General features: G+C 43.9%; 1 protein-coding gene across 10 annotated transcripts in view; it reads left to right on the top strand.

Moving 5' to 3' along the window:
• Window positions 1-23,043, top strand: part of CELF6 (CUGBP Elav-like family member 6) — a 190,518-nt gene that overhangs the window by 147,808 nt on the left and 19,667 nt on the right. For 4 of the 10 annotated variants that reach the window (XR_004427740.1, XM_033167007.1, XM_033167004.1 and 1 more), the window contains 6 exons: window positions 7,107-7,235; window positions 9,348-9,427; window positions 16,946-17,089; window positions 19,712-19,856; window positions 20,269-20,418; window positions 22,561-22,623. Coding sequence is in view for 9 of the 10 variants with exons in the window: in XM_033167007.1 (XP_033022898.1) it covers window positions 7,107-7,235; window positions 9,348-9,427; window positions 16,946-17,089; window positions 19,712-19,856; window positions 20,269-20,418; window positions 22,561-22,623 (711 nt within the window). In the remaining variant the exon portion in view is untranslated. The remainder of the gene's footprint in view (window positions 1-7,106; window positions 7,236-9,347; window positions 9,428-16,945; window positions 17,090-19,711; window positions 19,857-20,268; window positions 20,419-22,560; window positions 22,624-23,043) is intronic. The other 6 variants (XM_033167006.1, XM_033167013.1, XM_033167012.1 and 3 more) reach the window with 3 other exon arrangements.

Below are 23,043 nucleotides of genomic sequence, written 5' to 3'. Positions count from 1 at the left end.
GAGTCCCCAAACTGGGCAAGCAGACGGGCATTCCTCTTGGTGAGTTGAGCTTACAAGGTCTTGCACCAACGTTGGCATCTGTGTCTCCTTGGAGACGAAGTTTCAGCCGATTTATGCTCAGCAGCCTTCTTCTTCAAAGGAAGCTCATCACTGATAGCAGAAGGCACCAAAGGTGGCTGCTCAACAGGGGGGGAATGGGCTGGGGTGTCTCGTGATGCTGGATTAGAACATCCCACTTGGTCCCTCCTTAGGATCCAGCTCACTATCTTCCAGGTCATCCCCCTGCCCCCCAGCCCTGGACTCTTGACATTTCCTTGGGTCCCACCAATGCTTCTCCCATCCTGCTGGGTCCCACCTCACAGTCCCTCCCATCCCTTCTTTGTGTCAGACACCCCACCCCCATGACACCTCTCCAGGACTCGTGAGAAATTCACAGTGTTTGCAGGCTGAGAACAGGTTGCTAGGCTTGGTGGGTCAGGGTTGTTCTTTTTTTTTTTTTTTATAAGATTTTATTATTTTCCAATAGAAAAAAGAAAACAAAATATAACAACAACACATAGCATAAACATCAATAAAAAACACAATAAACATTGAACAAAATCAACAATAAACAATAAACATAATCAACATTGAAAACAATAACAACAATAAAAACATAAAGATTACATATACAAACCTTAACCAATATCTTTCTTTGAATGTTTCTTGTTTCTAACTTCTCTGTTTGGGGACTTCCCCCGTTCCCTCCACTGTCTTCAGAAAACATATACTTCTTCAAGGTAGCTTTATATATTATTCAATTCACTTTTGCCCAAATTTTAATATACTTAACTTTCACTTAGTCAAATATCTCAATCACTATGTATCTTATCTTAACAGCCTATCTTAACATATTTTGACATATACATCTTTCACATAACAACAATTCCCCTTACCATTCATATCTAACACATATCTACCAAAGCCGATGTTCTGTTTAATTCTGCTCAAATATTCAGTTTAACTGATTTAACCAAATAGTCTTTGAATTTTTTCCACTCCTGCGACGCCTTCCCCTCCCTCTGGTCTCGGATTCTGACGGTCAGTTCAGCGAGTTCCATATATTCCATCATCTTCATCTGCCATTCCTCCACCGTTGGTATCTCTTCACCTTTCCATGTTCTTGCCAATAAAATTCTGGCTGCTGTTGTGGCATACATAAAAAACACTCTATCCTGACTGGGTATCTCTTCATTAGTTATGCTCAGGAGAAATGCCTCTGGTTTCTTACAAAAGGTAACTTTCATTACCTTCTTAAGCTCATTATAAATCTTGTCCCAGAAGGCACTTACCACTGGGCACAACCACCACATATGAAAAAAGGTACCTTTCGCATGTTTACATTTCCAACATACATCTGACATTTTGGTGTTCATCTTAGCAATCTTAACTGGTGTCAAGTACCATCTATAAACCATTTTCATTATATTTTCTCTTAGACCATGACAAGCAGTAAATTTGATACCTTTTTGCCACAATCTCTCCCAGTCATCCATCATAATATTATGTCCGACATCTTTTGCCCAATCTATCATTGAAGATTTAACCAGTTCGTCTTTTGTATGCCACTCTAGCAAAAGATTATACATTTTGGAAAGGTTTTTAAAGTTCGATTCTATCAGTTCTGTTTCCAGTTTTGATTTTTCTACTTGAAAACCAATTTTTTTGTCCATTTTAAATGTTTCATAAACCTGATAATAGTGCAGCCAGTCGGGGACCTGACTTTTTACTTGATCATAGCTTTTTAGCTTAAAAGAGTCCCCTTCCTGCTGCAATATGTCCATATATCTTAACCAGTTTGCAGACATATTCGGTCTCTTATATGCCTTGGCCTCCACTGGAGAGATCCATCTAGGAGTCTTTCTCTCAAACAAGTCTTTATATCTAGTCCAAACCTGATATAGGGATTTTCTCACAATATGAGACTTAAAAGTTCTGTGGATTTTAGCCTTGTCATACCAAAGGTATGCATGCCAACCAAACATATTATCGTGTCCCTCCAAGTCCAACACATCAACGTTCTCTAGTTTAAACCAATCCTTTAACCAGCAAAAGGCCGCAGCTTCAAAATAAAGCCTTAAGTCCGGCAGGGCAAAGCCTCCTCTATCTTTAGAGTCTGTTAAAATCTTAAATTTTATTCTTGGCTTTTTGCCCTGCCATATAAATTTCGATAGGTCCTTTTGCCATTTTTTGAAACAGTCTAATTTGTCCAAAATTGGTATGGCTTGGAATAAAAACAGCATCCTTGGTAGGACATTCATTTTAACCACTGCTATTCTTCCCATTAACGACAATTTGAGTCTTGTCCAAATCTCCATGTCTTTTTTTATCTCCATCCACAGTTTTTCATAATTGTCCTTATACAGGTTCAAGTTCTTACTTGTGAGATTGATACCTAGATATTTTACGGATTTGACAAAATTGAGGCCTGTGGCTTCTTGAATTCTTTGGATCTGTTCTGCACTCATATTTTTACCTAAAACTTTGGTTTTCTGCTTATTTAGTTTAAAGCCAGCTACAAGTCCAAATTGTTCAATTAATTCCAAGGCTCTGGGGACACTGCCTTCTGGTTCTTGCAGGGATAGCATCAGATCGTCCGCGAAGGCACGTAATTTGTATTCCTTCTCTCCCACTTTAATTCCTTTTGTCTGTTTATCTTTCCGAATCATATTCAGAAGGACTTCCAGGACCGTAATAAAAAGTAAAGGGGAGATAGGGCACCCTTGTCTTGTTCCTTTCTCTACTTCGATCTCCTCCGATATCACACTGTTTACAATAACTTTTGCTCTTTGTTCTGTATAAATGGCCTTTATGCCATTTAAAAATTTTTCTCCAACTCCCATTTTTTCCAAATTCTTTTTCATAAATATCCAGGATACTTTATCAAAAGCTTTCTCTGCATCAACAAACAATAGTGCTGCGTCTGTGTTTATGTCTCTCTCCAGTTTTTCTAAAATGTCCACAATAATCCTCGTATTATTACTTATTTGCCTTCCTGGCAAGAAACCTGCTTGGTCTCTATGTATATAATCTTTCAACACTCTTTTCAACCTTTTTGCCAAAACATTTGCAAAGATTTTATAATCCACATTCAAAAGGGATATTGGACGATAGTTTTTCATTAGAGTCTTGTCAGTATCTGGTTTTAAAATCAGTGTGATAAAGGCTTCTTTCCACGTCTCTGGTGCCCTATCTCCTTCTAGTATTCTATTGCAAATTTCTCTTAATGGCTGTGATAGCCAATCTTTCAATGTCTTGTAATATTTTGCTGTTAATCCATCCGGTCCTGGAGCCTTCCCCAGTTGCATGTTGTTTATTGCATCTTCTATTTCTTGTGTCGTTATTGGGTGGTTGAGAGTTATTAGTTTTTCCTCTGGGACCTTTTGCAGTCCATTCTTCTCCAGAAATCGGTCTATCTCTGCGTCATCTATCTTCTCCTCCTTGTACAGTTGTTTATAGAATCTCTGGAAACACCATCTGATTTCCTCCGGTTTCTCTACATTTTTTCCATTTACTACCAATTTACTGATGACATTTGCCTTTTGTCTTTTCTTTAATTGCCAAGCTAGTAGTTTTCCACATTTATTTGCAGATTCAAATGTTCTTTGTTTCATCAATTTCACTTTCCATTCGATATCTTGATTCATGATATTAGCATATTGGGATTGCAAGTATTTGATTTCTTTTTGAATTTTAACACATCTGGGATGTCCTCTTAGTTCTTTTTCCTTTTCTTTGATTAATTTCAACAGTCTCTCCATCTCTGCACTTTGTTGTTTCTTCTTTTTTGCCTTTTCACTAATGAGGAATCCTCTCATTACCGCCTTACTTGCATCCCAGGCAGTCCTTTTCTCCACATCTGAGTTCCAATTGATTTGAAAATATTCTTTCATCTTTTTCGCCGCTCTTTCTACTAGCTTGGTATCTCTCATCAATGCATCATCCATTCTCCACCTAAAAGAATCCTTGGAAATCATTTTTAGGTTTACCTGTACCGGATTGTGGTCTGAAAGCGTTTTAGGACCAATTTCTGCTTTTTGTAATTTTGGAGCCAATTCATTCGAGATCCAGATGTAATCTATCCTCGACCATGACTGCTGAGATTCGCTGAAGTACGTTGCCTCTGTTTCTGTGGGATTTTTTAATCTCCAAGAATCTACCAAGTTTAAATTGTCCACCATTTCAAAAAAAGTCTTTGGGAGTTTCCCGTCGTTTGTTAATTTTGTCCTTTGAGATCTGTCCATTAATGTGGAAACTGCCCCATTAAAGTCTCCAAGGCAAACTACCTTATAGTCCAAATAATCCAACAGCAAGTCATGGATTTTTTTATAAAAAATCGACTTTCCATCATTTGGTGCATAGAGTCCCAGGATTAAAAATTTTTCGCCTTGTACATTAATTTCAATTGCGATGTATCTCCCTTCTTCATCTTTAAATAGCTGTCTTGGGCTATATTTCTCCTTTGCATAAATCACTACTCCTCTCTTCTTGACCTTATCCGATGATATGAATTCTTGGCCTAATTTTTTGTTCTGTAACAATCTTCTGTGACGCCGAACTATGTGGGTTTCCTGTAGACATATTATATCCAAATTCTTCTTTTCTATGCTGTAAAACACTCTGCGTCTCTTTGGTCTCTGGTTTAATCCCCGAACATTCCAAGTCATTAACTTGAGCGCCATTTCTTTGTTTATTCCTCTCCTCCAGTTGCCTGTCCTTTCTTATCTTGTTCTGGATCTTGGCTTGGTCCTGGTGGTCCCGGCGGTGGTGGGAATACTTCTGGAAACTTGTAGAGCTGTGCTGGATCCAATGGAGTTCCTTTGAAATGTTCCAGATGCTTGTCCAGAAACTTTTGCTTATCCGCCAAGGACCTTATTCTTATCTTTTTCCCTTCAAACGTGAATGCCAGGCCTTCTGGAAATTCCCAACTGAAGGAGATTTTTCTTCTTCTTAGCTCCGTCACCAGGTCGTTATAGGGAGCTCTTTTATCTAAAAAGAATCTGGGGATATCCTTGTAAAAAATTACTTTATTCTGCTGTACCACCAGGTTGTTTCTATAGTGTAAATCCAGAAAATAGTCTCTGTCGTGCCTATCGTGTAGCACAATCAAACAGTCACTGACTGTTTTAGTGCTTTTCTTTCCTCTGGAACCTCTTGGTCCGAATCTGAAGGCCTTCACTATGCGTGCTGAGACGTTCACCTCTTCCAACTCCCAAAAAGTCGAGAATAGTTTCACAATAAAGGCTTTCAGGTCTTCCCCCTCCAATTCTGGAAGACCCCTTATTCTTAGGTTTCCTTCTCTCTGATGTAGTTGCAAAAAAGCAAGAGACTCTTCCACAGTCCTCTGTCGTGTTCCAATATTTTCGATCTGCTCCAAATCTAAATTGTCCAATTTTTCCTCCACCTTTTTTATTTTTTCTCTGACCACTTTAATTTCCTCCGAGTCTTTTTTTAACGTGGTCACCTCCTGCCCAATTTTATTAATTTCGTCTCTGTTCTTTCTTACGTTTTCCTCAATTTGGCCAATCGATTTTTCTAACGTTTGGGTGGAGGCTTTAATATCAGCCTTAATATCCACTTGAAGCTTTTCTATTGCAGAGTTGACTGTTGTATTCACTGATGCACCAATAGCATTAACCGATTCTTGTGTTTGCTTCAACCCTTCGGTGACACTTTTTAGGCCTTCTGCAATTTCTGCAACACTTGCAGCCAGTTTCTCCATTTGTTCCTGAAGAGTTAAGGAAACAGAGCCTTTCCTTTTTTCAGAGCCAGTTCCTTTAGATCTAAGTTCCATTCCTTGTGGGCTCTGTAACTGTAATCTCAAGGTCACTCCAGTTGCTATAGTAACAATCTCAGACATTCACAGCAGAAGACCAACAGTCCCAAAAGTAAACACCAGGTGGCCTGCAGCTAGCCTTCTGAGAACAAAGAGGCTGCTGAGCCAGGAGTCCACAATAGTCCATTAATCCAACTTTTAGGCAAAGAGTTCAGATTTTTCAGAATTATAAATTCCTTAAAGCCAAGAAGAGTCTATTTTAAATAGCCCAAGCCAGTAGCTGTTTTCTCACTTGCAGTGTAACCACCAAGTCTTTAAAGTAACTTGTATCTGGCTGTAAAAGAGTCAAAGTATCTCCACTGGTAAACAGTCACTGTAACACTGGAACTCCAACAAAGGAAAAATGGCAACAATATAACCCAGCCCGCTACTGACCCGGAATCCTAATCCAGAGGGTGAGGGGCTTCTTCTTTTGCCATATCAACTGTTTTTGAAACTTTAAACAAACTTTAAACAACTTTTAAATCACTTTTAAAAAGTTTGGCAGAGTTCGCAAAACTTTCCCGTTAGCCGCGGCTTTGATCCTTTAGCGCTACCAAGCTCGCGCAAACAGTTCAAAGGGAACAGGCTTCCTTTTAGAGTTTCCTCTGCAAGCAGTGCTCTTTAAACTTGTGAAATAATCCAAAATTTTGACTTACAGAGTTTCTTTGGAAGTTTCTATGTAGGAAGTGCCGGGTGCTCAGGTCTGGCGGGATCGCTGCTTTGATCCTCCGCAGGCAGCCGCTTCTTCAGTCCCGTGCTGGAGCTCCGCTCACCCGATTCTCCCCCTTACGAGGGTAAATCGGGAGCGAAGACAGCACGTCTGGGACCCACGAAGCTGTCGGTCCACGGGACGCTCTTCCCGTGGCTTTAAGGGACCCGTGGCGCAGGCACGGAGCTCCCTATCGCCTAACGGAGGACGGAGCCGTCGGACTCCCGTCCGCCATTGACTCGGCACCTAACCGGAAGTCCTCAACCCCTGATTTTGGGTCAGGGTTGTTCTTATGTCCCGATGTACTCAGAAATACATCCCATTGAGTTCAACGCAAGTAAGTGTGATTCAGAACAGCAGCCCAGACACAAAGGCCATTAGCCCATCCAGCAAGTCCCTGCAAGGGTTCATAGTTGTCGTACAAGTCCTGGCCTGGACCAGCCACCAAGTCAATAAGACCCCACCTGTGCTCCCGTTCTGCCCTACTAATCGCGTGTGGCTTTACGTGGCTCTTGCTAATGAGGATTGGTTTGTTTTTAGAAGACAGGAAGCTTTTTGTGGGCATGCTGGGGAAGCAACAGAGTGAGGATGACGTCCGGCGACTCTTTGAGCCCTTTGGCCAGATCGAAGAATGCACCATCCTCAGAGGCCCCGATGGAGCCAGTAAAGGTGAGGAGCAAGCCGTGGGGGAGAATGACATCGGCAACACCGGAAAGGGGTGGGGCAGCTCTCTCTCTCCTACTATGGGGAAGGGCCGAAGCTCAATAGTAGAGCATCTGTGCTCTGCAGGCAGACGTTCCCAGGTTCAATCCCTGCTGGCATCTGCGGGTGAAGTCTGAAATCCTGCAGAACGTCTGCCGGTCAGTGCAGACAAAACTAAGCTAAATGGACCAGTATAAGGTACAACTTTGTAAAAGGGAAGGGGGGTGCGAGTTATTCAGGGCTGAGATCGAGATCCTCCCTGCAAGGTCTGCCACGCAAGCATATCTCTGCCAGCTATTATTTTGCCAGGATATAAATAATAATACAGAGGGGTGGCCAAAAGAAGTGGGTCCGAACTCTGGGATCTACCTGTTCCAATCTGGGTCTGGACTTGCCTTCTGCTTTGGCACATATTCCCTATGCTACTTTCCCATTGCCTGATACTTGCTAGTAATACAGTAATATTCTCCAATCCTTCTGAGCACCTATTAATTATATTATTATTATTATTATTATTATTATTATTATTATTATTATTCCTCCCTTCATCATATGAACTCAGGGTGGTTCACAGAATAAGATGCAGAATAAAACAAGTAAAGGATTAAAACTAAACAGCAAAACAATACCCCCCCCCTTCCCATAGACACATTTAAAAGGCTGTGGAATATTAATCAGCCAAAGGCCTGGTTGAAGAGGAATGTTTTTTGCCTGCTGCCTAAAAACATATAATGAAGGCACCAGGTGAAACTTCCAGGGAATAACATTCCACAAATGGGGAGCCACTGCAGAGAAGGCCCCGTTCTTGTGTTGCCAGCCTCTGGATCTCACGTAGAGGAGCACACGAAGAAGGGCCTCAGATGATGATCACAAGGTCTGGGCAGGTTCATATGGAGAGAGGCAGTCCTTCAGGTATTGCAGTCCTTTTACCCTGGTTTTGACATCTATTGTCAGGCGTTTAAACCTATTTTAACATTGCATTTTCACTTTGTGGGACCTACAGTGAAGGGTGGGTCTGAAATTATTTATTATTCTTATTCTTAAGAAAACCTACTGATTTAAAGGTTGCAGTCCTATGCACATTTACCTGGACTAAGCCCCACCAGGCGTAGTGAACCTTATTTCTCAGCAAACAGGCACTCGACAGAGCTGTAAAAACAAAATACACGATCTGTGTTGTCTGTTGTGAATTGCCCCCTTTGTATCGGTTTTCGTTTATTATGGATATTGCTGTTGAATTGCCTCTTGTTTTAAACTTTTGTACATTTTAATTGCTGAGAGTCACACCGAGTCCTTTTATTGGGTGGGGTGGGGAGACGCATCGGCCCAAAATTTAATGATTTGAAACAACCCTTTGCAACCCTGGCGGGACCCAGGTGGTGCTGTGGGTTAAACCACAGAGTCTAGGGCTTGCTGATCAGAAGGTCGGCAGTTCGAATCCCTGTGACGGGGTGAGCTCCCGTTGCTCGCTCCCAGCTCCTGCCCACCTAGCAGTTCGAAAGCACATCAAAGTGCAAGTAGATAAATAGGGACCGCTCCAGCGGGAAGGTAAACAGCGTTTCCGTGTGCTGCTCTGGTTCGCCAGAAGCGGCTTTGTCATGCTGGCCACATGTCTGTGGACAAACGCCGGCTCCCTTGGCCTATAGAGCGAGATGAGCGCCGCAACCCCAGAGTCGGACACGACTGGACCTGATGGTCAGGGGTCCCTTTACCTTTACCTTTTGCAACCCTGAAACACACACAGGAAGAAGCAGCCTCTCTCCCCGTTTATTAGGGGCAAATCTGGCCACTTAGGCATGTGCACGCCATTCTCAAGTGACAGCGCTATGCTTGTCTTTTGCTAGTGGAACATGGGGTGCCATTCAAGCCAAGTTACCAAAAAGCAAAATGTGACCTGGTCCTGCAATAAAAGGCATGCATTGACTTACAGTGGGGAGAAAGAATCCTAGATCAGCCAGGCTTCTGGCTACCGCTTGCATTTCCCCACCTTGACTGGCTTTGCAAATATGGAGATCCACTCTGGGTTTTGTTTTGTTTTTGGATATGCCTCTGAGCTGACCATTGATACTTTCCTCTTAGGATGTGCCTTTGTCAAATACGGGAGTCATGCAGAGGCGCAAGCCGCTATCAGTAGTCTCCACGGCAGTCAGACCATGCCGGTAAGTGCTGGGCAAATGACCAAATCGGTGGGTTAGAGAGTGGTGCTGATAATGCCAAGGTTGCAGGTTCGATCCCCTTATGGGACAGCTGCATATTCCTGCATTGCAGGGGGGTTGGACTAGATGATCCTCAGGGTCCCTTCCAACTCTACGATTCTATGATGGGGGATTGGTTTAGGTGTTCCCTGTGCTCAGCCAGAGGGCTATGCAGAAGACATCCACACTTTTGCCCTTGTCCTTAAACTTCTACTCCTGTGGTATCTCGCATGGGAAGAAGTTTGCTGAAGTTTCTCCTCACCATAAAGCATCTGAGACAGTGTCTGGGAATTCAAGGGCATTGCTGAGTATGCACCATATATTTAAACCACATGGTTCCTCAAAAAAAGAGAGACCTGGGAACTGTTAAGGGTGCTGGGGATTGTAGCTCTCCGAGAGGTAAACTGCAGTTCTTTAAATATTTTGTGGTTTGTGCACAGTCATAGAGAGAACATATTAGGAATATTTGTATTTTGATACAAAATGACCAGACCCACATATCCTGGATTAATTTGTAGATTGGAATTTAGTTACTCACGGGCTTTTGTGCTTCCTTGATGCAGTTTGACAGATGATAGATAGATAGATAGATAGTCAGACAGACAGAAAGTTCAGAAATTTTGAGAGAGAGAAATATATTTTATGAGAAAAATACATTGAAATGCACATGGAAGTTTTACTTAGATCTTCATTTTCATGCAGATACTGGGGGAGGGGGGGGAATTGCAGATTAATGCAGAAATGGGATGGCTCAATGAATGAACACATACAAAAGTGACATAGGCTGAACATTGCCTGATGTGCCCAGAATGACTGCAGCTCCTATCATTCCTGACCATTGGCATTGCTGGCTGAGGCTGATGGGTGCTGGAATCCAGCAACATCTGGAAGGCCACAGAGTCTCCTGCATTAGGACCAGCAGATATCAACCCAGATAGCCTCACTGTGGCTATCTGGATCTAGCCGTTCTACACCCTGCCCTTCAACTTCAGCAGCCCTTCCCTTCCCTTCCTGCCTGCTGTGGGATGAAAGCTACAGCATCCTCATGAGCACAGCTGCAAGAGGAGGGCGGTAGGCGAAGGAACTGGCAAAGCGGGAGAGAGCAAGCGCAGCAGCGATCCTTAACTGCTCTCCACCTTTTGGTTGCAGAGGTTGGCACTTGGCAACCCTGTCAATTCCACAATACCAAAGGGGAGGACAGGGAATAAAAGGTCCATCAAGAAACAGGGAATATTCACATGGCAGTGGAGTTTGGCTCATTAGGGGGAATTGGGGCACTGCCCCACCAGCCTAAGACCCTGGAGCAAGGACCCTGAAGTAGACCAGTCTTCTCCAACCAGATGTTTTGAATTTCAACTCCCATCAGCCCCAGCCAGCATGGCTAATGGTGAGGGATGGTGATGACTGTTGTCCAAAGTGTCTGGAGAGGGAAGGCTGGAGTCTGCAGTACCAAGCTAGATGCACCACAGTTTGACTTACGGTTGGGAAGTTTTGTACGCCCTGCAGATAGAGAAGAAAAACAGAGGTGACCAGCTAACCACTTGGAAGCTACAGTGGTACCTCGGGTTACATACGCTTCAGGTTACGGACGCTTCAGGTTACATACTCCGCTCAGGGGCGTCGCTGGGGGGGCAGTAGGGGCGGTACACCCCGGGTGACAGGGGAGGGGGGTGACAAGCGGCGATCCCTCCCGCCACTCCCTCTGTCACCCCGGGAGCAGCAGCGCACAGCCGAGCGAGCACCCCGTCCGTGCAGCGCTGCTGCTCCCAGGGTGACCAGCGGTGTGGGGGGAGTGGCGGGAGGGGCCGCCGCTTGTCACCTCCATGCGCCGCCGCTCCCTCCATCACCCCGGGAGCAGCAGCGCACTGCCCGATGACGGAGTGCGCCTGTCCGGAGTGCTGATAGTGCTTGGCAGCCCCATGAGCCGCCTTTTTGCTTTGCGGCTTAAAAGCCGCACGACGTCCTGCCCCTGGGCCGTTTTCTTTCGCCACCCCGGGTAGCGCTTAGCCTTCCTCTGCCACTAACTCCGCTAACCCAGAAGTAACGCTTCAGGTTAAGAACTTTGCTTCAGGATAAGAACAGAAATTGTGCTCTGGCAGCGCAGCGGCAGCGGGAGGCCCCATTAGCTAAAGTGGTGCTTCAGGTTAAGAACAGTTTCAGGTTAAGAACGGACCTCCGGAACGAATTAAGTACTTAACCAGAGGTACCATTGTATATTGAAATTGACAGATGAGCAGTGCTAGGCTCCTTCCCAGGCTGCTCTCAAGCAACCAGAAGCCTTTATCATTGGCCCTGTTCCTGTGTTTTCAATCACGGCTTGACGCGCAGCAATTAAGCAGCTGGAATTCCCTCCCACCCTCCCTTAACTCACCATCTCAGCTCACCCACCTCTGCAGAGCATTAAAAAAAAAAATACATCTATTGTGTTTTTATTCTACCCTTCTTTCAAGGAGCTCATGGCACAAGGGTTGTATTGAACAAAGTTATATTAGAGGTTACCATCCACACACTTTCGCTGTGCAGATACTGGTGACTAGGTAAAACCTCTTTTAAACTGTTTAAGCAGAGTTTATCTTCTTTCTCTCTCACACGGTACAATGATGAAAAATGACTCACCAAACTGTGAAGTCTCTGTCAAAAGATTTTATTCCCAGACCAGTTACATGCATTAAGGTTGCAAAGGAAATCTTTCGACTGTTAACACAAACAGTCAAACAAAAGTCTTATCTCCAGCACGTTGTCAGGCAACACTCTTCTGACATACGTTTGTTATTAGGTGTCTGCAAACACGGAGCGGAGTGGTCTTCTTTTTATTAGCACTTCCAGCTGACACTAATTTCAGAGTGCCACTCCCAAATTTAAAAGAAAAACTCTGGAACCTTCTAGAAACTCCTTGCAGAATGATTCCCTTATACCCCCTTTCAGTCGCACAGAAACAAAACAGTATTATGAACACATACAAAGTATTCACACATCATGCAACACAATTCCCAACTTCTCAACTAGTTGTGCGTGTCTTTCGAACATAAGCAATTTTGTAAATACATCTGCCACATTTTGCCTGATTTTACAATATTGCAGCTTTATCAGATTTTGCTTCGCATTTTCTTTTACGTTTTGATATTTAATCTCCACGTGTTTTGTTCTACCTTTAAACAATTCAAACTCCACCATTGCAACGACTGCCTGATTATCCTCCCATACTTGTACTGGATAATTACATTTTACACCTACATGTCATTGAGAATCTGTACATAGTACCTCAATTCATTACATAAGTCTGATAGAGCACTATATTCAGCTTCCGTGGAGGAAGTGGCTACAATCCCTTGTTTCCTGGACTTCCATCCCACCAAAGAATTACCAAACTGAAACACCATCCCAGACACTGATTTTCTGTCTGGTAGATTTGCCCAACCACTATCAACGAATGAACTTCTGATCCTGAAGATGATGATTTTAAACAATAGTCAAGTGTATTTTGTAAATAACGAAAAATTGCATTTTAGTCCTTTCCATGTATTTTCAGTGGGATTACTTACAAGTCTACTCAGAATTCCAACAAAATAACAAAACTGGTCTGCTCCATTGTGAAATATACAATAAACTTCCAAAAACAGAATGATATGATTCTGGATTCACAGGCTCTGAACTATCCCCTTCATTTTGGGGGAAAAAACTATTTCCATTGGGGTTTCACACCTTTACAATTATGCATGTTGTTCCTTTTCTCTAGAACCTTCAAGAAACTTTTACTTGTCTCTTTGCAGAGTGATTCCCTAACAAGTTATCCCCTTCCTGCAAGGAATTCTGCTTGCTCGACAGAACTTTCCCTCCCTTTCCTCGCCCTGTGCCCCTGCTTGGAGGGGGGTGGGTTGCAAGAAAACCCAGACAAGATGGGGGGGGACACATTGAGAAAGGAGAGGGAAGGGGAGCTCCTTTGCACAAGGCAAGCAGATAAACTTTGTATGAACAGGATGACTAGTTGAAATTTGCTTTTCTCTGTCATCTCCATTTTATCCTCATAGCTGCCCCCATTGAGATAGGTTGGATGAAAAGATTCCAATTGGCAGTAAGTTTTAAAGAGGGTTTTGGTGCTGAGGACCAGTCAGAGAGCCCTGAAGGGCTGCATTTGGCCCCCAGGGACTGAGGTTCCACACCTCTGATCCAAGCAAACTCTCAGAGACAGTGCCTTATGAAAATGCCATTTTATTTCCTTAATAAATAAATAAATAAATAAATAAATAAATAAATAAATAAAATCTAGAAAAGCAATCAGGAGCTGCTCACAGCCATATAGAAAAGGGTAGCCCCACAGAACAGGCCCCCCCGCCCCTCACAAGACAGTGTTTTTCTCCTTAATCCAATCACCGGCTAATTTATCCTCCCTTTGATTGGATCAGAATCTCGGGGATCAAATCACTTGTTGTAAAAATAACGCAGGGCCCATCGTTTATTCTGATCAGCAGCTGTGCTCTCTAGGCAGGTGTTAGGAGGTAATTCAATCACTGGCTTGAGAAAACTGCCATTTAATTAACAATGAAGGTCACAGTTCTAAATGAAGGCGAAAGAAAGGGGGAAAGAGCCCAGGGAACCGTCCGTGATTATAAAAGAGGTCTGCATTGATCAGAGATTGCTCCTGGCAGGGAGGCTGTGCTGAAGATGAACTCTGATCCGGTGTGGTTCGTTGGAACAGCAGCAGCCTTTAGAAAGGGGGTGGGGGGGTGGGCTCACACACGCACAATGGTACGTGCTAATCACAATTATCTCACTCTATTGAAATCAAAGAGATGGGATAAATACTCAGAGGAGCAAAGGAGATGCTTTGCTGTTTCTGAATGTCCTCACGTCCTGCTAAGGTGACTGAGGTTAAAGAAATACACTTTCAGAGGTTCAAAGTCCAAGTGCCTTATCCGCCCCTCCTCAAAAACTTTTTTTCCAGAAGGACTTCTTCACCCCCACCATATGTTTAAAGAACTCTTATACCTCTTTGATGGTCATGGCTTCCCCTGCACACAAAGAATCCTGGGAACTGTAGTTTGTTGTGTGGGGGAAATCATAGCACTGCCAGGCATCTCCTGCTAACCGTCAGCACCCATAACAAAGTACCAAGGGGGCCGGAGTTGTTTGTCCACGAGCACAAGAGCTCTTGTGCTAGTGGGTGGCAGACTTTAAAGGTTGTTCAAGGAAGGGATCCAGTGCAATTGCACTTTGTTGTTGTCGTTGTCGTTCAGTCGTGTCCGACTCTTCGTGACCCCGTGGACCAGAGCACGCCAGGCACGCCTATCCTTCACTGCCTCTCACAGTTTGGCCAAACTCATGTTAGTAGCTTCGAGAACACTGTCCAACCATCTCATCCTCTGTCGTCCCCTTCTCCTTGTGCCCTCCATCTTTCCCAACATCAGGGTCTTTTCCAGGGAGTCTTCTCTTCTCATGAGGTGGCCAAAGTACTGGAGTCTCAACTTCAGGATCTGTCCTTCCAGTGAGCACTTGGGGCTGATTTCTTTAAGAATGGATAGGTTTGATCTTCTTGCAGTCCATGAGACTCTCAAGAGTCTCCTCCAGCACCATCATTCAAAAGCATCAATTCTTCGGCGATCAGCCCTCTTTATGGTCCAGCTCTCACTTCCGTACATTACTACTGGGAAAACCATAGCTTTAACTATACGGACCATTGTCGGCAAGGTGATGTCTTTGCTTTTTAAGATGCTGTCTATGTTTGTCATTGCTTTCCTCCCAAGAAGCAGGCATCTTTTAATTCCGTGACTGCTGTCACCATCTGCAGTGATCATGGAACCCAAGAAAGTGAAATCTCTCACTGCCTCCATTTCTTCCCCTTCTATTTGCCAGGAGGTGATGGGACCAGTGGCAATTGCACTAGAGTAAGCTTATTGCACAGGAGCTGATTCTTCTTGTGAAATCTGTTGCAGAAAATCTTTGGCAATGTTTTCCCATGCACTAGGATGACCCGCAGCACAACAAATACATCACTGCATTGGATACAACCTGTGCTGGATTTCAATGAATTGTTTGTGCACTGTCCTGGGAAACTTCAAGCTGAAGGATGGCTTACAAATAGAATAAATTACAATGCAGAGAATGCTGTTTTAAAAGTGATCCCATATCTGTGAACATTCGTTGATCGTCATCGTATTTGTAGAAGTACCAATAACTCTTTAAAAATAAAAAATAAACCAGAACAGTCCGTTCCAAAACCAAAGCGTTCCAAAACCAAGGCACGCATTCCCATAGAAAGTAATGCAAAACGGATTAATCCATTCCAGACTTTTAAAAACAACCCCTAGAACAGCAATTTAACATGGATTTTACTATCTAATGAGACCACTGACCCATAAAATGAAAGCAATAAACAATGTACTGCAGTCACACAATCAATCAGTAGCTGAACTGGGTTCCGCACAGTGAAAAAACAAATAAAAAAGAGCCACAAAAATGCAAAATAAATAGCAAAAACAGACAGACCACAGCGTAACACTCAAAACAGAAATGTGACACTCAAATCGGAAGTGTAACACTCGTTCAGCTTCCAAAAAAGTTCAGAAACCGAACACTTACTACCGTGTTTGCAGTGTTTGGGTTCCAAGTTGTTTGAGTACCAAGGCATATGAGAACCAAGGTACCATTGTAGACTGGTTGACTGGTGACCATGGCCGGGACCAGGGGCATGGGCGGGGAGCTCAGGAGGCAGGGCCAAAATCTCCAGAGAGCCAGTACCTTGTAGTGGCTAATGCTTTGAACTTCCCCCTGGTGAGATCCGGGTTCTCCTCCCACTGAAGTGATCCTGGGCCAATCACTTTCAGCCTAACCCATCACACAGGGCTGTTGTGAAGATCAAAGGACAATTGGCCATGTATGCCCCCCTGAATCCCTGGGGAAGAAGAGCAGGAGAAAAATAACACCACCATGGTTTTCAAATATTGGCAGGTATGCTTGTAAACCAGTTTCCTTCCAGATGTTCTTGGGCTCCAGCTCCCATCGTCCACACCCAGCTTGGCCAATGGGCCAAGGGTTGGGGATTGTAGTCCAAGACAACCATCTTGCTACATGCAAGTGCCGGGATGGCTCAGTCGGCAGAACATGAGGATCTTAATATCTGGGTCATGGGTTTGAGCCCCACATTGGGCAAAAGGATTCCTGCATTGCAGGGGGTTGGACTAGTTGACCCTCGTGGTCCTAGCTCTGTGAGTCTATGATTCCGTGATTCAGTTTCTCAAAGGATCCACTCAAACAACCTTTTCAGCACACCTGTTTGGTTAGCCTAATGCCTGCCTGTGTTTCTCTAGCAGAAATGATGTGCCCTAGTTGTTATCCTTATGCCATCATCCGTGTTGCTTGTCCTTGCTGGGGGGTGGGGGGGGATGTGGGTTATGTGACAGCTGCCACCGCTTCATACAGGAGCAATGGATACACTCTGCCCCACTCTCTCTGTTTGTGCCTCTGTTTCTCTGTCCACTCTGCTAGGGAGCATCGTCCAGCCTGGTGGTGAAGTTTGCTGACACAGACAAGGAGAGGACCCTTCGGCGGATGCATCAGATGGCAGGACAGCTGGGGATCTTCAATCCAATGACGATCCAGTTTGGAGCCTACGGGGCATATACGCAAGCGGTAGGAGATGCTGCAATCCACTGCCAGCCCTATAAGGTGGAAGCATTTAGAACTGGACAAGCCAGAGGGGGATAGCATAGCTGCAGGTGGGCGGTGAACTCACACTGGATGGCAGAGACAGAGGCGTAGGAAGGTCAGGTGGTACCCGGTGCAGAAAATTTCTTGTCAACCCCATTGATTCCCCCCCCCCTGCAAAAATGGTTTTACGTTATTTCATATTTTCTTACAAAGGAATAATAACAAGTAATAATAATTAAAAACATTTATTTATATCCCGCCCTCCCCGGCCGAAGTCGGGCTCAGGGTGGCTAATATCAGATACATAACATTGGTATAAAATCAAACAATAATTAAATGACCTCCTAAAAACATCTCAAAATCAAATTAAAGTCTAAGTAGATGGCTTTCCACAGGGTTAGGGTTGGGAACGGTAAGTGCTCCACTGAACTGAAATTTCAGCCTTCACGGCATAGGAAAACAGCCAAGTAAACAGCTATTTTGGTGGAGGAGGGTCAAGATATTAACCAATATGCATGAAATTTCATATATAGCTATATAATCTCTAGTATAGTAAAATGAGACCTTCGGAGCAAGCATAAGTTTTTTATGACCGCCCTAGTAGGGCAGTAATTGTTCCTTGATAATTTGTCACCCCTCCATTATGGAACCTGGGGTGGTCCGCCCCCTATGCCCCCCCACCCTTGCTATGCCCCTGGGCAGAGACAGCTTCCAAGGACAACAGCTGGTGCTTCTGCTATGCTTTGTACCACAATTCCTATCAGCCCCAGCCAGGGTGGATGATGGAAGTTGTTCTCCAAAAAATCTGGAGGTAGCCTTCTTGGGAAAGCAGGTTTTGCATTAACTGGGAAGAGAGTCAAGAGGTCTGATGGGCACAGGTGGCTGGTTGACTCCTTTAAAAAAAAATATTTATTGACTTTTTCAAAACATCAACAATATACACACAACAAACAAATACAAATACAACTATTACAAACAAACTACAAAAAATTAAAAATAAAAACCATTACAAACAAACTACAAAAATGAAAAACAAAAAATCATTCGTTAAAAACTGATTCTTTCCTTAACATTGCAAATTGACTTCCTCACGCCTGCCCTTCCTGCGTTCATTGTCATTCATCTTTAGTAATTTCTTTACATTGTACAAACCTTATTTTTCAGAAGACCCTATCCATTTTTTAACTATATTCTTAATTCATTATTTCACATTTCTTTAACACTTAACATAATTCTAAATCTGCAGTCTAACTTTTCTTACAAGTTCCTTCTAAATTTCAATCTTACTATACTTTTCTAAATACAATTTAAATTTCTTCCATTCTTCTCCCACCACGTTGTCCCTCTGGTCACGGAGCTTTCCAGCCATCTCAGCAAGTTCCATATAGTCCATCATTTTCATCTGCCATTCTTCAGTCGTTGGTAGTTCCTCTATCTTCCAGTTTTTAGCTATCAAAATTCTAGCTGCTGTTGTGGCATACATAAATACAGTTCTATCACATTTTGGGATTTCTTGGCCTAGGATGCCCAGTAAAAAAGGCTTCTGGTTTCTTTTTAAATGTGTTTTTCAACACCTTCTTCATTTCATTGTAAATCTTTTCCCAGAAGTCTTTTACCTTTGGGCAGGTCCACCACATATGGAAAAAAGTTCCTTCTACCTTTTTACATTTCCAGCATTTATTACTTTGTCCATGGTATATTTTTGCCAATTTAACCGGTGTCAAATACCACCTATACATCATCTTCATAATATTCTCTTTAAGCATATTACACGCTGAAAATTTTATACCAGTTTTCCACAATCTTTCCCATTCTTCCAACATAATGTTGTGCCCCACATCCTTAGCCCAATCTATCATTGTTGATTTTACCATTTCACTGCAGCAATAAATTATACATTCTGGATATTTTTTTATCTTGGCTCTAATAATTCCATCTCTAACTTAGATTTTTCTAACTAAAAACCAATTTTTTATCTGACTTAAATAATTCATTAATCTGATAATATTGTAACCAATCTGTTACATTTCCTTTTAATTGTTCATATGATTTTGATTTTACATATTCTCCTTGTATCAAAATGTCACTATATTTCGGCCATTGTCTATCCATATTTGCTCTTTTATGAGCTGCCTCAGTGGTGCCTCAGGGGAATAAGGTGCCTGGATCCTATTGCCAGCCTTCTCCAACATGGTACCCTCCAGATGTTTTCAACACCAACTGCCCTCATCGCTGATGGTTGGCTGTGTTGTTGGGGGCTGGTGGGAGTTGTAGTCCTGCAACACCTGGAGAACATCAATTTGGGGAAAGCTGTTGTGCACAATACTGTTAGACACACTACTCAGTATAAGACATCTTCCTACATTCCTGCCACCCCCAATGTCAACAGCTGGAAAAAGGCTCTTCGGTAACAAAGGCAAAACTAACTTGCACCTTCTTGTTTTCCCCCTTCTTCCTCCTCCTCCTCCTCCTCTGTGTCCTCTGCTTCCTGTTCTTGGTTGTTCCTTCTCCTCTTATCTCTTCTCCGCCTCCACTGCTGCCCCTCTTGCTTACTCCGTTTCTTTTCCTTCTCTCTGCCCCCATGCCTGTCTTTCTTTCCTTAAGATAATGCAGCAGCAGGCAGCTCTGATGGCTGCAGCACAAGGAACTTGCCTCAACCCCATGGCGGCCATTGCGGCGGCACAGATGCAACAGATGGCAGCGTTTAACGTCAGCGGGTTGGTTGCTGCTCCCATGACACCCTCATCAGGTATTTGCCACTTGGGATGGTAGAGGAATTCAGTCCAGTTCACATTCGAAGGCAGACATACAGAACAGACAGTTTCCAAAACAAAAATGTACCGAAACATTTCAGAGCTCACACTTTTTCCAAATCTCCTGCAAAGTTACGTATACAGTAATGCACATACTAGCCTAAAGTGCGCATACAAATATGCATTTTGGGACCAAACTGGCATTGACCAGGACTCACTCACTATTGATGACTGCAAAACAGCCCAGATGAAGAAGTGGATTGGTTTTTAACAGCTAACTTCAACCAAGCAGATTCCTACCCATTCCAGTCAGAGACCTCTCCCCCATCTTCTGTGTTTGAGAAATAGCCAGCATCAAAGGCCATCTCTAATTTGTCTCTTTCTCCCCAACTTCTTGGTGGTCCATAGGTACAAGCACACCTCCGGGGATCAGCACAGCACCTGTTCCCAGCATAGCCACACCCATCGGGGTGAATGGATTCAGCCCTCTCCCACCACAGACCAATGGGCAGCCAGCATCAGAAACTATTTACACCAATGGAATCCATCCATACCCAGGTAAGGTTTTTGGCCAAAAAAAAAAGGAGGTGGGAAATAATGGGTGTGCTGTTCAAGCTCCCTGCCATTTGGCTGCAAGAGGAGAGCTAGCCCCAGGAGGACTTAAATGCCCACCTGGTGCAGTATAAAGAGCAAACAGGAAACTCATCCCTGTCTCTCTGTGTGCAACTATGCCCCTATGTTAATGCATATACACTTTGGGAGATTATGTATCATTTTTTAAAAAGCGACCTTCCTTAGTCCAGTCTTGTAAATAAGCTTGCAAAAGTTACTACCCTGGCATATTTTTGCTAACAGGCTAGTATCCTGTGTCCTATGCTGGATGTCTTGGATGGGAAGCTTCCTCTTTCTCAGCTGGCACGAAAATGCAGGACACCAGCCTCTTAGAAGTCTAGTAAAAAAGAAAAAAAAGCTTTCTACAAAGCAGGCAGATGGAAGAGGAACAGAGCTGAGGGATAGGTTCTCTTTCTGTACAGCCAGTGGAGAAAAACCAAGAGGACTGATGGAAGAGGAATGGAGAGATCCTTCTGTCCTCCACCTCTGCTTGCTCCCTCGATAGAATGAATGAATGAATGAATGAATGTACTTTATTCGGTCACAGACCAGCATAAAACAAGATATTTGCATTTATAAAAACAATGTAAAAACAATGTAAAAATATATATGTTTAAATGGGTACTCATTACATGATGAGGGCATATTCAACATATCCAGCCCGACTTAAACCATGTCCTTAAAATCATTGATTAAACATAGATATAACTAATAAAATTTAGACTCGGGTTATCGGTTCTATGAGATAGGCTACTAAAATATAGATCCAACAATATTTTAGGCCACTATTTAAAGTTGATTTACATCACAGACCATCTTTCGACGTATATCTATCTATATCCCTCGATAGAATTCAATGCACTCACCTGCATGGGATTTCTGCTCACCTTTGGCTACCAAGCAGGTTGTTCAGTGCACGGCTGCCTTGGTTCCTAAGCCAGTTTCACAGCTGGTGTCAGTCACAACTAGAGAATTTAAACGGTCCAAGCCTCTGCTGCCTTTTCCAGGTATTTGCCTACCTGCACTGAATGGCTGTTGAGCTAAAACTAATTTCCAGCAACCTTCTAACAATGCCATTGCCTTATTGCAGGCTTTCCCGACCTGGCCCTCCAAATGTTGTCGGGCAACAATTCCCAGATAGCATGAGCAGTGGGGAGGAATGGTGGGAGTTTAGGCTAGCAACACCTGGAGGGCACCAGGTTGGGAAAGGACTCCTTAAGGCAGTGATGGCCAAACTTGGCCCTCCAGCTGTTTTTGGACTACAACGCCCATCATCCCTAGCTAACAGGACCAGTGGTCAGGGATGATGGGAATTGTAGTCCAAAAACAGCTGCAGGGCCAAGTTTGGCCATCACTGCCTCAGGGGATGAGGTCTCAGGGAGCCTGTGTTGCATCCACAACCTGCAAGTTCCCTCCATTGCTCACTCTGAGCTAGATATGAGATCTTAGGGTTCATCCAGCTTGTCACGTGCCTAGAAAACACATGTCCAGGTTGTTTTCCACTTGCCCTGTGCTTTCTAGGCACAGCTCTCCAAGCTGTTTGCATTTTGTCCCACTGCTTTGCCTTGGAAAACCCGCTCTTTAGTGCTAAATTGGAACAAACAACAATCCCTGGAAACCCCTATTTGTTCCTAGTCAGCTCTAAACTGCAGGTTTCCCCCGGGGGCAGGGGAAGCCAATGGAGGTGTGGGCAAGTCCTTAGATTGCCTCTGTCCACAGAGACGGACGGCAGGCCTATTGCCATAGAGCAGATGTTTGCACTGGGCCCAGCCTGTTGTTCTCAGATATGTGGCCATTAACGGTGACAAATAGGGCAAAAGTTAGAGGATCCAAGTGGTCCAGGAGGATGAGGAGCTGGATCAAAGAACCAGAGTCGTGTCATGCAGTTTGTGTAGTTTGCTCTCATGTAGTTTGTGGCACATGTAGCTAGACTCTGAGGAGCGACAGAGGAGGAGGAACGCAATGGGAAGCCAAGGAGATATCTCGAGTGGTTTGCTGCCTTCCCCAGTGATTGTGCTGCTCTGAAAGCTGTTCTCCTTTAGTTGCACTTGCTTACTCTCTTCCTTCTTCCTTCTTTTCTCTTCCCAGCTCAAAGTCCCACTGTGGCAGACCCCCTCCAACAAGCCTACGCAGGCATGCAGCACTATGCAGGTCTCAAACATTGCTTTGCCTGTCCTCCTCGCCTCCCCACAACGCCTCCCCTCTCTCTGTCTGCCTCTCCCTCTTTCCCTACATCTTTCCATCTTCCCATGGCATCTTTGTGATAATGATGAGCATGTGCGAAAGAGCCAGATGCAAGGAGGATGCTGTGGGGATAGGGATAAAATTTCTCCACTCATCCTTAAGGAATCCTGGCTTCTCCATTCTGTGGCACACCTGAAGCAGGAGTGGGAAGCTTTGGGGGAACGTGTCTTATACTAGGAAGGAAGGGTCATGCTTGGTGGAATTTATCAGGGCCCAGTTGCTGCAGGTTTGGTGCCAAGAAACACGCCAAAGAAACTAGGAAGGGAGTGTTTGAGAACAAGCAAACACAGGATGACCTGCCCATGAGAGTGGCAGAATGTCAAGCCC

Source organism: Lacerta agilis, chromosome 13 (assembly GCF_009819535.1).
Source record: "Lacerta agilis isolate rLacAgi1 chromosome 13, rLacAgi1.pri, whole genome shotgun sequence".
NCBI lineage: Eukaryota > Metazoa > Chordata > Lepidosauria > Squamata > Lacertidae > Lacerta > Lacerta agilis.
Note: the sequence above shows the minus strand (reverse complement) of the source record. Positions and strands in the feature narration are given on the sequence as shown.